Source organism: Triturus cristatus, chromosome 8, assembly GCF_964204655.1.
Source record: "Triturus cristatus chromosome 8, aTriCri1.1, whole genome shotgun sequence".
NCBI lineage: Eukaryota > Metazoa > Chordata > Amphibia > Caudata > Salamandridae > Triturus > Triturus cristatus.
In genome coordinates, this window is record NC_140591.1 from 327,293,976 (window position 1) to 327,306,463 (window position 12,488).

Consider the following 12,488-nt stretch of genomic DNA (forward strand, 5'->3'; position numbering starts at 1 on the left):
CCTAAGCGCCTGGAAGCGCTTTTATTTTCCTTCAGCGCTCAGGAGCGCTTTGTTGCTGCAAGCCGGTGCCCACCCGGCGTTTGCCCCGTCTTTTCCGATTCTAACGTCCCCTGGCAGGTGCCCACCCTGCCAGGGACCTTGCCACCCATATCGAGTGCCCACCTCGATTTATTGCAGTTTCATTGGCGAGCGGGTGCCCACCCCGCATTGTTGCGACCTCGAGCGGATGCCCACCCCGCTCGTATGCTGAAGGAAGAGGGAGCCTACCCCTCATTGCCACCGTTCCGAGAAACCCTGGGCCGCCGCGCTGCCTACGGCGACCTGGAAGGAGTCAGGAAACCCTTGGTTGCGGGCGGGGCTTGTGACGCGCCCCGGACGTAGTCGGGCCTCCCGTAAGCTGAGGGAGACCCGAGTCAGCACCGAAGAGAGGCGGGAGCCCACCCCGCTCTCGCAACCGGAGGAGGGAGCCCTGCCGCCGGAGTGTCCAGAGCCGACGCTGGAGTCCCGGTGAGTGCCCGGAGCAGACCCTACCGCCGGTGAGTGAAGAGGGCAGGCCGGGGTAGTGGGTTTTGCTGTATTGTTGCTCCAAGCGCCAGTGCGCTCTAACGGGACTCCGCGTGGTTCCCGCCTCTGCCCCCCTGTCCCCCACAGCGGCGCCGCAGTTGCGGGCCGCTTCGAGAGGGGGTATTCCTGGAATGAGAAGAGCGGCCCCGGAAGGCAGCGGGCCGCTCCAACGTTGCCCCAGAGGTGTCCTAGGGCCCACCAAGGCTCCAACGCGTGGCAGTGGTGTACAGAGCCCCGAGTACAGGCTCCAACGAAGGGGCGCATTCTTGTTGTAGAGCCTGCGAGGCTCAGGGGGCATTTCTTGTTGTGGAGCCCAGAGGGGCTCAGGGGGCCACGAGTGTTTGCTCAAGCCCATCGAGGCTACAACGTCGGGCCATTATTATTTAGAGCCTGCGAGGCTCTAGGGGGCATTTCAGTTGCTCAGAGCCCTGGGAGGCTCCAACGTTGGCCCCAGCATTTCTCCAGTTGCCCAGCACTTAGTGGGCAACTGCCACGTTTAGGTGGTGCTTTGTGCGCGCTGGTTTGCGCAGCCTGCGCCGGCGCGCCCTGACTTTCTGGACACAGGGCGTCCTTGCCCTTCAAGGCCAGTTGGCCTAGGGACTGCCACAGGTGGTGGCTTTATGTGGGTTTTTGCGCAGTTGTTCCTACCTGCACCTCTGAATGTGTTTTTATGCGTCATGTGCCCTGTTCTTACACCGCTGAATGTATTCTAGGCATCATGTGTTTTCCTTCCCTACACCTCTGAATGTGATGCATCATGTGTAATGTGCGTTTACCCTTACAGGTATTGTGATACTTAGGTGGTTGTTTTCTCCCTAGTACAGGTGGTGCTAGTGAGGTCCTGATTCCCTGCGCAATATTGTCCTAAGGTGGTTAGGGTTGCGTAGGTGGTACTTACCTGATACCAGTAGTTACTGGTTGTGTGCTACATATGTTATCTTGTACTACCGTATTATTCCTATGTTCCAAAAAGTGCTAATTCCTGACAGTGGTCCAGGTGGCCCTGTCCCCTGTATATATAATCCCTTGTAAATTCTGCCCATGCCTGTTGGCACATTGTAGAGTGTGTGTTTTTATCTAATGTGTTGTGTATAATACAAAGGCTATTTTTATAGAATACCTTGTGTGGAGTTTCCTTTGTGGTGGGCCTTGGGTGTTGTTGCTGGGTGCGCGCGCAAACGCTTTACACATCGCCTCAGGGATAAGCCTGACTGCTCGTGCCAAGCTACCAAGGGGGTGAGCAGGGGTTATCTTTGGCGTGTAACTCCCCAGCCCTGACTAAAGTGGTGGTTTCTGTCTGGCTTTGGCGCAAGCCCTAGCCAACCAGAGATCGCCATTTCTAACACAGACCATAATGGAGTGGGTTGCTCCCATTACCCAGACTCAGGTGAGAGCCTTCTTAGGTCTGACTGGGTATTACAGAAGATTTGTAAAAGGTTATGGATCCATTGTGACTTCATTGAATGACCTTACTTCCAAGAAAATGCCCAAAAAGGTTCAGTGGACAGCTAGCCGCCAAAAGGTATTTGATGACTTGAAGCAGGCCATGTGCACTGCTCCCATTCTGCAAAGTCCTGATTACTCCATGAAGTTCATTGTGCAAACAGATGCATCTGAGTTGAGGGTAGGGGCTGTACTGTCACAGTTGAATGATGAAGGTCAGGCTCAGCCAGTAGCTTTCAGACGCAGAAGGCTGAACCCCAGAGAGAAACGTTGGTCAGCCATTGAGAGGGAGGCCTTTGCTGTGGTTTGGGCTCTGAAGAAGTTGAGGTCATACTTGTTTGGTACACACTTCATTGTTCAGACAGACCATAAGCCCTTCTTATGGCTAAAACAGATGACGGGGTGAAAACCCCAAACTTTTAAGGTGGTCCATTTCCCTACAGGGGATGGACTATACAGTGGAACATAGACCTGGGAGTAACCATGCCAATGCAGATGGACTCTCCAGATATTTCCACTTAGAACATGAAGACGCAACTTGCCAAGGTTAGTTTAATCTCCCAGCGTTTGGGGGGGGGGGGTTGTTTAGGAGAGTAGGATCTGCTTCTTATGGTTACCCCCACTTTTTGCTGATGTAACACTGTTTTTCAACTTTAGTCTGGCTGGGGCCCTGCTATTCAGGACCCCAGCCTAGCTGCTTCCTCTCTAAATGGATTCCTAGTACCTTAGGTACACCACAGATTGGATTCTGAGGTGCCCTTATAAGCCCCTAGTATATGGTATACTATGTACCCAGGGCATAGGTACCCCAGAGGCCTATCAGGGGCTGCAGCATGTATTGTGCCACCCGTGGGAAGCCCTCCAAAAGGACACCACAGGTCTCCTACTGCAGCCTGGGTAAGGTGGTGCATGCACCCCTTACTGAGATATAGGTTCACTATATCTAACCCATCACTGCACATATAAACCTATCAGTCACCCCTATGGCAGGCCCTATCAATCCTGAAGGCAGGTTGCTTGGTTTTGTGTGAGAGGGTGCCCATGCATGAGCAGAGCCCCTCTGCAGCCTTGGGAATCTCTTCTCTGGGGTTGTCTGTGATGCAGCCTGACCATATACTCTTAAGTGCATTATAACCAAATGGTAAATGCTAACTTTGGACTGGCTGCATGGAAACATGTCGTGTCAAACACCTTGGAATCATACCTCCATACCAATAACTGGTGTGGGAGTATGATCCCACCCTTCTAGAGGGAGAGACATGACAGCACCGGTATACCCGGTACCAGCTTAAAAGAGCCCTGGCATCACAAAATGGATGCTGCAGCCACAGACACGAGTCTGGCCTTCTGCTCTGACCGAAACTCCGGCTGGGGAGGCCTAGACAATAGGTTTCCTGTCACAGGGAGGTGTTACCACTTCCCAGACAGGCCTTGGTGGATTAGGGCTGGGCGGGAGCACTCCAGGAGTGCTTTGAAGTCCTGCACTGGGGGCACATTTGGTGTCCCTGTGCATAGTCCAGCTCAAAGCGGTTGCAGGGGCTACCAGCCCCTGCTCTGGTACAAAACTGGACAAAGGAAATGGGTGTAGCTCTTTCCAAACTCTCCCATAGGTGGGTCCCCTGAGTTAGTCCAACCCCTTCCTTGGGTATAAAGAAGGAACCTCTGTAACCAGAACTTTAGATATCCCTGGACGAAACTCTGAATCCTGGACCTTCGACGATCTGTTCAACGCCAGATGACTGAAGAATCTCCCTTGGAGTAAAGGAGTTACTCCCCTGCTTGGCAGGCACCAAAGACGCATCTGTCCGGTCTGCATCTCCAAAAGCTCCCGCCGGACGCCGAAGACTTTGCAGCCCAAGAGGTGGGTTTCCAGACCTCCCAGAGGCCGAACCGAGTCCCCAGCAAAGCTGAGACCCGTAGCCCTCGTGGGTACCATGGAACCGGAACCCCTGGACACCGTGCACATTTGCAAGTACATTAGCTTCCCGACGTCTCTCGAGGCTGTGCATTGGGTTACTTGTAGCCCAGACCCCGAGCACCTTTTGCACCGAAGATTGTGGGCCTACACTCCACGAGTGTTCCGTGAGCCCGCCTGTGAAGGAAACTTCTACTTCCTTTGGGCTTCCCTGGTTGCTCCAGACGTGCCCCGACTCTCCATCGCTTTGGGAGTCCCCAGGACCTTGCTGGTCCGCACCGAAGCATCTTTTTCCTTTCTGCGTGGGTTGCTGTTGCCAAGGCTTGTTGTGTCCAATCGGGCACCGACGCTGCAGCACTCGACATCCTTCGTGGGACAGCTCGAATCCAGCTCCTGGTCATCCTCGACGCCTCCTGGTCCTCATAGCTGAAGACTCAAGTTTCACCTCTTCCACCTGAAAAACCCGACATCTGTGGGCATTCGTCTATTTTGCCTCTGGTCACTGGCAAGTGACTCAGACTCTGTCCCCTCTGCTTTCAGGTTTTTCACATCTCCGATGATGGCTTGGATCTCTTCGGACACTTTGCACCTTCCCGTCAGCAACACTTCTCTGCAAGCTGCCAATGAAAACGACGACGCGACCCGACACCATTTGACACCTATGCACCCGGCTCCCCTGGGTGAGGTAACTCGAGTACTCCGGTGCTCCTGTGGGTGTTGACCCTAGAACTGTCTAAGTCCATGAGGGTTTGGTCCTAGTCCACTTCTAAGTGTCCTTTAACTTTAAAAATCTAACCGCGACTTTCCCCATATAAGCTTACGGGAGCGCGCGGCTGTGTTCTCACACTGCATACGGCCCCCGTTGGTCCCCTGTGTCACTATCTTGGGTAGTTCCTTGGGGTCCCAGCCATTCTACAGGCTCTAGGCCTTGTGTCTAGGGCCTAACGTGTATTATGCTAATTTACTGTAATATTTGAAGTGTAACTTATGTGCTTTTACCTCTAGCCTCATAAAGATACTAGTAGGGTGTGTTTAGGAATAAATACATATATTTTATATATATACCTGGTGTGGTCTCCTTTCATTTAGCCACTCAAGAGATTATAGACTGGTAAACAAGCTGCTTTACATTCCTTCAAGACTTAGCCTGAAGGCTGCTCTCCATAGCTACCACTAGGATAGATTTCAATAAAGGTTGTCTTTAAGCTATCATCAATAAGGGGTTGTTTGGACTGGTGCAAGGTGCCCACTATAACTAGTGGACAGCATATACCAGGCCAACTTCTCACACCTTACCTGCTAAGGGGCCTACGCGCAGATCTTTACCAAGACATGCTTTCTAAGAGACTAATTGGGGACAAGGACTGATGAAATATTGACCATTTATGCTTTATGATTACAAATGACCATAGAAAGTGTTTTATTATGATGCAAGATGTGAATAAACAGCGACCTCTTTGCACCAAAAGTGGTTCTTCGGTGTACTTGAAGGGAGAAGGGTGCTCAAGTTAGCCGGGAGGGATACACTCACTCCTGGGAGAGGTTATAGGTGTATAAGCATGAAGCACTCAGGAATACTCAGGGACTGTGTCTCCCCGGGAATGCCTGTCTCTCTCCCTTGTTTATCCGGGGATGCACCTCTCCTAGCCTGGTTAGGTGTTGTCCTTCTCTCCCCCCGAGGATGCCTCTCTCTCTTGTCTCCCTGGGGTCTCCCTGGGGACGCCTCTCTCACGCTGGTCTCAGTGCGGCAGGGTCTGTGATGGCAGCGCTGCGCGCGATGGGGTGCGTGACGCCGAGCGTCACTCCTCGGCGGCCCTGTGCGTGCACTGTGACAACCGCCTGCCTCCTCCTCTCACTGCCTTTCATGGACCTACGGGGGTGGCTCCAGAGCGGATGTTGTGGCGTAGCCTTTATAAAACTCCCCGCGCGAGTACCAGCAGCGGCTGGAGCGAGGCGTGCGCAGGCGGTGAAAGGAGCACCGCGCCGAGGCTGTTATACCTGGAGTTATTCAGCGCTTGGCGAGGGATTCCTTGGACGTCGCCTTGGTGGGAAGTCGCTGGCCATCACTCTGGTCTATGCCTGGTCCTGTCTAGGTTTGCCCTAGCATCAGCTCTTTTCTCTTCTTCCACATGCGTCTGCCGAACATGTCCAGCAACTTTCTTCTCGCCCCGATCGCCGAGTCCGCGGATTACTTCATCAGCACCAGGGACATTAAGCTCACAGTCCTGGGAGGCAACAGCGTGGGAAAGACCGGTGAGTGAGCCGTGGAGGCGAGGGTCGCCGGCAGTCTGCAGCCCCTGGTGTGTCCCCGAAGGCGGCAGAGTTGCACACGGTTATCCTTTCTCCCACCACACTTGTTCGCCTTGTTTGTGCACGCACATAAACCCAACTCCTATTAAAGAGATCTGTGTTAGGCATGCATGCTAGTCTACGTTTTCGCTTTCTCCCCCAAAAATATCCATCCTTTCAGTCATTGGCGATAAAAGTATCTCTCTTTCCATTGCATTGTCTTCCTGTTATAGATTCTCCAGTGATGGCGAGCATATAGCTGGCGCACAGGCAGCTCTTTCCGTGTGTTTCTACAACATCTGTATCGTATTTTTGTTAGCCCCATAAAAGTTTTCGTCACTTCCAAATGATCTCTTTTGTGAATTACAAACTTTAAACAAAGCTGACGTTTGATGCATTACTTGGCCCCTTTCCCTGCGCACGAGGGAGACTAAAATGCAATCCTACAAAAGGAGGTCAAAAGCAAATGAAGAAATCTTCCACTTGGGAGTTTTCAATTATAGTCAGGCCTGCCAACAAAAATCCGATGTACTGCAGCAAACATGTACTTGATTAATAGAGAGAGAACTTTTCTGAAATTGTTTACAATAGTTTCACTCCGGCCAGATGACCGAGAGACCCTCTCTGCTCCTTGTCTTCCATACGTGCGTTGCCACCTCCATGCATGTGTGTGTACCACTTTAGGGTCTCCTCACAACCAGGTCTTGACTGACTATTCTGTCAGTGAGCGGCTGTAGGCTACCTGGCTGCTTTAGAGCAAGCTGGGCTGCCATGACCCACCCATGAAAGACTTTATCGCCCCATTCTAGTGGCTGCCCCTTGCAGTGTGGGGCGGGTTTGAACATTTTACCAGGGCTGATTGCGGTTTTGTGTCCGACCGTGCTCACAACCTGAAAACTATATGGGACTTGCATTAAGTAGCTTCCTACAGATCCACTTTTGTTTCTTAAGAGCCATGTTCCCTGTCCCCAGGGTTTTAAGTGGGATGAAAAACCTGGGGGGTCTCTCAAAGAGGTGTGGCAGATGTAATTAAGGGAGTGGCTTTAAAACATGTAAGATAAAAATCTGTGTTTAGCATAGTGTGCGCCCGACTGGTATTTTGCTGCTTCTGTCATTGCATCCAGATATATCAGATACCACAAGCAACATTATACCCCCAACAAGCGTGGACTATTGGCTTTGCCAGTGGTTGATAGTTACATACAATAAATAAGCAACAACTGTACTTGTGTTGTATATAACATTCAAAATGCTTCAGTTCTGAAATGATTAAACTGAAAGAACTACAAGGAGTCTCTTTGAACGTACATCAAAGGCTTTGAGCAGATTTGTTTCACCCTGGAGGTGAGGGGAAAAATGAAGAACCCGATAGGGACCTGTCTCAGCACCTGCTTTTAAGAACTGCCGGTGCTGAGCACCAGCAGGACCCTACCCACTTAAAGCCCTGCCTGTCCCCACTGAAATGTCTCAGAGCACAGCCAGAATCTAGCTACAGAGAGCGTTGAGACTGTTTAAGGTGTTTATACTAAAAGCTTCTTTCCAGAAGAGGTGTTGGGAGCTGTGAAAAAAACTACTATGTCGATCATCGATTAGGACTTTGCAACTCCCCAGGCTTAAGATAAGCCCCACAAAAGTGTTCTCTCTCTTCCCTATCACCTTCAAATTGTATACATCCTGAATACCCCCCCCCTGCACCCCATGTAACTTAAAATGTAACCCCTATCTCTCACAGAGTAGAGTATTCTCCTGACCGCTAGCTTAATGGCCTTTCTTTAAGCTGTTGCAATCAAAAGTTGCCTGCATGGGCATTTGGGTGGGCTTTAAGGGGGAACGAGGGACGGGTGCCTGTTTTGAACACTCTACACTCTTAGCTTTGATTGTGCCAGTGAAGGAATTGCTTGTGTAAATCACTGATTGCCTTGTGTACATATAAATATATAATATATATATATATATATATATATATATATATATATATATATATATATATATATATATATATATATATATATATATATATATATATATATATATATATTAGTGTCATTCATTTGCAACCACACAAACTAGAGTTTAGTTAAAAGACAATCTCAATAGTTCAGCTTTCATTGGTTTCCTCGACCGTCTGTGATTGGGTGGATCTCAGATCTTTGGTCCTACTGTGTAGTACATGGCTGGATCTGCTTCCTGTTGTAACCCAGAGTCTTCTTTCTCCGCAGCTATGATTGTGCGCTTCCTGACCAGGCGGTTCATTGGGGATTATGAGCCCAATACAGGTGAGCTGTTCATTTGTGCTCTCGTGTAGTGGGCAGATGCTGTGCAATGAGTTCCTTTTAAAGCAAACGACTAACTCTTGTGGGCTTGTTTCCGCAGGTAACCTGTACTCCAGGCTCGTTCACGTGGAGGGGGAGCAGCTCTCCCTGCAGATCCAGGACACGCCAGGCTGTGCACAGGTAAAGGAACCCCATCAGCAAATACACCAAGGGTGGGGCTGTAAATAGTATTTCTGTGGATCTAAGGGGCCTTTGTGCAAAATGTTCCCTATAGAAACTGTTCCACATTCCTCACGTCGTCATCATCAGTCAGTAAAATAGGCTAGAGGGTGTTTGCTGCTAAAAAATGCTTTGAACCTGCAGGCCTCAGATAGCCTATCGTCCTTCTAATGTTGATAAAACACGGACGCTGGGATTATACCTATCAAGCTACACGAGGCGGTTAAGATTGTGTTGGGCTGTACAAGTGGTGAATGTTATGATTATGACAGTACTTGGCTGGCAGCTCGAGTCGGAATCCTAACTGTTGGTGTTACAGGAAAAGTAGGCACTTTCTTGCTACAGGTGTGTTTTTTAAAAGGCTAGCTCTAAAGATGCCTAGTGGTATTAGCCTATGTTAGGATTCAGGGACATGAGCACAAACGTTCCCCTTTACTCTTCCACTACAAGCATACTAAACCGAATGTTTAAAATATGTGAAACATGCACCATTCCTAATAAAGTAAAAGAACATTCTGAAATCTGGTTGAAAGGTTGGGGAAAGGGGTGTGCGTGGGCGACTGTGAACTCGCATTTTTTTTTCTTTTTTAGAACCGTACCAAAGTTCAGTATAAACTTTTCGAATGTTGCAAAATATGACAGTTTGCTATATTTGTGTGCCAATTTGATCTTTTAAAAAATTTATGTCGCAAAAAGAAAACTTTGAGAGAAGAAGTTTGCGTACATTTGCTACTGTGCAATGAAAATTTCTGCAAAAGATAAACTTTCAGAGAGAAGTCAACATAGATTTTCTTTCTTGGCTGGAATCAATTTAATTGATTATTATCTTTTTATTGCACAGAAAAAGTTTGTGTGCTTCAAGGGGAAGAAAAACAGGAAGCGTTGCAAACTTTGCAACAGCCAGAAAAACACGTACTTTGCAAAACCTCACCCATAAAAATAAATATTTGTGCACTTCTAGTATTGATGGTTTAAACAAGAATCACAGTGCATCAAGGCTCAACTGAGAGGATAAGTTGTGCTCAATGATAAAATCCACCTCAGACAGCGGTGTAGCAATGGTGACATGCGCCTTAAAGCAAGCATGGAACATGGGCCCCCTTTAACCATAATGAGTAGTAAAAACATTCCTATGTGGGATTCAGGGGGGCCTTTATAATCATGGACCCCGGTGCCACTGCATCTGCTGCACCATTGAAAGCTTTGCCCCTGACTCAATGATTAGGAACTTAGGGCTTTGATAAAGCATTTATGCTCTATTAAACATATCAATATACATCATATAACTATCATGTTGCACAGGGATCCCTTCCTTTCATTCAAAAAGTAACACTTAAAAAGCAATACTTGCTTGTAATACTGGACAGGGCTTTTAGAAAGTAAAGTGAAAGACCTATAGAGGAGGATGAGCGAGCAACATGTCTGCATTTATAGGCAACAATGCTTATGTTCGCAATAAAGAAGACAGTTGCTTATATTCTGAACATTTTATAGTTATTTGGACCCCTGTACATTGGTCGGGCTTTGTTCTAAAGTGAGAACTACAATTAGTGAGTTTCACAGTGCTTGACTGCTTGCTTTGCAGTTTTTTAGGAGTTTGAAGCCCGATGTGTAGCAAGGCACCGATCTCAGGAACTGTTGTGTAGAAAATGTGTGATTAGCTGTTATGCAGAGCTAGCTAGAGATTTGAAACAATGGCACACTTTATCTTAGGATGATTGTGTTGTTTTGTGTTTTTTCTGGTATCTGTTCTGGAAAGGCCTGTTCGTATCCAGTCCTCTCTGTTTTAATTGCCGTATTTTTTCACAGGCGCAAGAGGACTTCACGCAAGACGGGGACTTGATTTCCAGGTGTGTGCAGTGGGCTGATGGTTTTCTTCTCGTTTACTCTATCACAGACTATAGCAGCTACCAATCCATTCGGCCTCTCTACCAGCACATCCGGAAGATGCACCCTGATGCCAAGTGCCCAGTTATTATAGTCGCCAATAAAGGGGACCTTGTGCACGCGCGGCAGGTGCAGACGGAGGAAGGCCTGCAGCTGGCGCAAGACCTGGGCACCTTGTTTCTGGAAATTTCAACCAGTGAAAACTGTCAGGATGTCAGTGATGTTTTTCAGCATCTGTGTAAAGAGGTCAGTAAGCTACAAAATGGCGGCAACGGGGAGAAGAGAAGGACATCTGTCATATCGCGACCAAAGTCTCCCAACATGCAGGACCTCAAACGACGCTTCAAACAGGCCTTGTCATCTAAAGTGAAAACATCGTCTTGATTCAATGACTCTGCACCTGGAGACATAGACATATTTATATTTTTATACACTGAACTTGGATTTTATTTTTGTATGGGCAGTTTTTTCTCTTGTGTTAGAAGAATGATAAAATATGCACAATTTGCTTTTGAGCCAAATTCCAAATGCTGCAGCATGGGACACCTGGTTTACATTTTCCAAATGTACCTGCCCAACAAATGTTTACGGATTTTTCAACTGCTTTGGGAGAGGATCACACAATATAATCCCAGCATGTGGAGAAGATGTAATAAAATATTCTACATGGGAAAGCTGTTGTTTTTGATTGACCTAGTGAGTTTGTGGCAGGGGAAATTCTAGAGGGAAGGCGGGGATGAGGCAGGGAGCTTTTGCACTTGGTTGTGTGCTGATTCTAAGCTCAGAATGTTTACGCTGTTTACCAAACTGCATTACATAACTAAAAAAAAAACATACCTGAAATGACTGTTCTAGCCGAGTTTGTATCTCATTAACATATTTTGACTTGGGAACACTGCATCATTTAATTGTGTAAGTCGTATATGTTTGGGAATCTTGGGCTAATGTTAAGAAGCGAATGTTGGGGTGGTTTGCTGGCATGAACTCAGCAAACTGTCTCACATGATATGAGAGATAAAAATATTTTTCCGGGGGGGGGGGAGGGGTATGTGTCGGTGCTCATCATAATATACTTTGACAGGTGACAGTAAAATGACAAAGAGGTGGAGAGGATATGGCCCTCATTTAGAAATTGTTAGGCCATTCACGCTAATACCACTATTTCAGTATTTGCAGTCCCTCAACCGGTAATCGCGACAGAAAATTTAATGTTAAATGGGGAGTGACATGCAATGGTGCTTCCACATGTTTATCCGCATTTAAAGGTACTGGTGCTTACAGGCACGGATGCCCCATGCAGAGATGTGGTATCTTGATGTGATAACACCACTTCTATCTAAATACAAAAATCATGTTAAATTGCATGAAAGTAGATGGAAATTCACTATACTTTTTCCTGAGGTTGCCTGTAAAGCTATGGGTATTGCTCAGGTTAGAACTGCCCAGCAATGGGGTTAGAACCTTCTCTGCCCTGGCCACACACTACTGGAACAGTTTACCGCTTAGATTAGTCAATGAACATTTGGGCTTCTATAGGGCCTTGAAGACATGTCTGGTCATACAGTACTGTTCTTGCCTGGGACCCCAAACCCTACCACCTATATCTTGATCTTTCCTTAGTCTGCTCCACCAGCTGTATTGCTCTTCAAGATTAAATAACATCATCATAACATGCAGCACTGTACTGCAGGCAGCAGCGAGTATGATCACAAGAACTGCCAATGCAGATTAACAGCAAAAATAATGACTTTGGATGGATTCACAAGGGAGAAGCTGCCTGTGGAGGAAGTTTCGACTAAAGATGTGATAATGCTATAAAGGCCTTGGAATTTGGAAGTGTGAGCCAAGTCAGGAGAAAGCTGTGTCTCCCTATGAAGCATTTACTTAGAAGAAGCAGC

The 12,488-nt window shown here is 47.8% G+C and overlaps 1 protein-coding gene across 2 annotated transcripts in view; it reads left to right on the plus strand.

Moving 5' to 3' along the window:
• The window catches only part of RASL11A (RAS like family 11 member A), a 28,431-nt gene extending 17,167 nt beyond the window's left edge, over positions 1 to 11,264 (plus strand). Inside the window, exons 1-4 of one of the 2 annotated variants that reach the window (XM_085621627.1) lie at positions 5,864 to 6,175; positions 8,431 to 8,487; positions 8,585 to 8,664; positions 10,513 to 11,264. In XM_085621627.1, the coding sequence (XP_085477753.1) occupies positions 6,052 to 6,175; positions 8,431 to 8,487; positions 8,585 to 8,664; positions 10,513 to 10,974 (723 nt within the window). In that variant the 5' untranslated portion in view covers positions 5,864 to 6,051 and the 3' untranslated portion in view covers positions 10,975 to 11,264. Of the gene's footprint in view, positions 1 to 5,863; positions 6,176 to 8,430; positions 8,488 to 8,584; positions 8,665 to 10,512 lie in introns of those variants that run through there. The other variant, XM_085621628.1, reaches the window with a different exon arrangement.
• Positions 11,265 to 12,488: the final 1,224 nt, after the last annotated feature.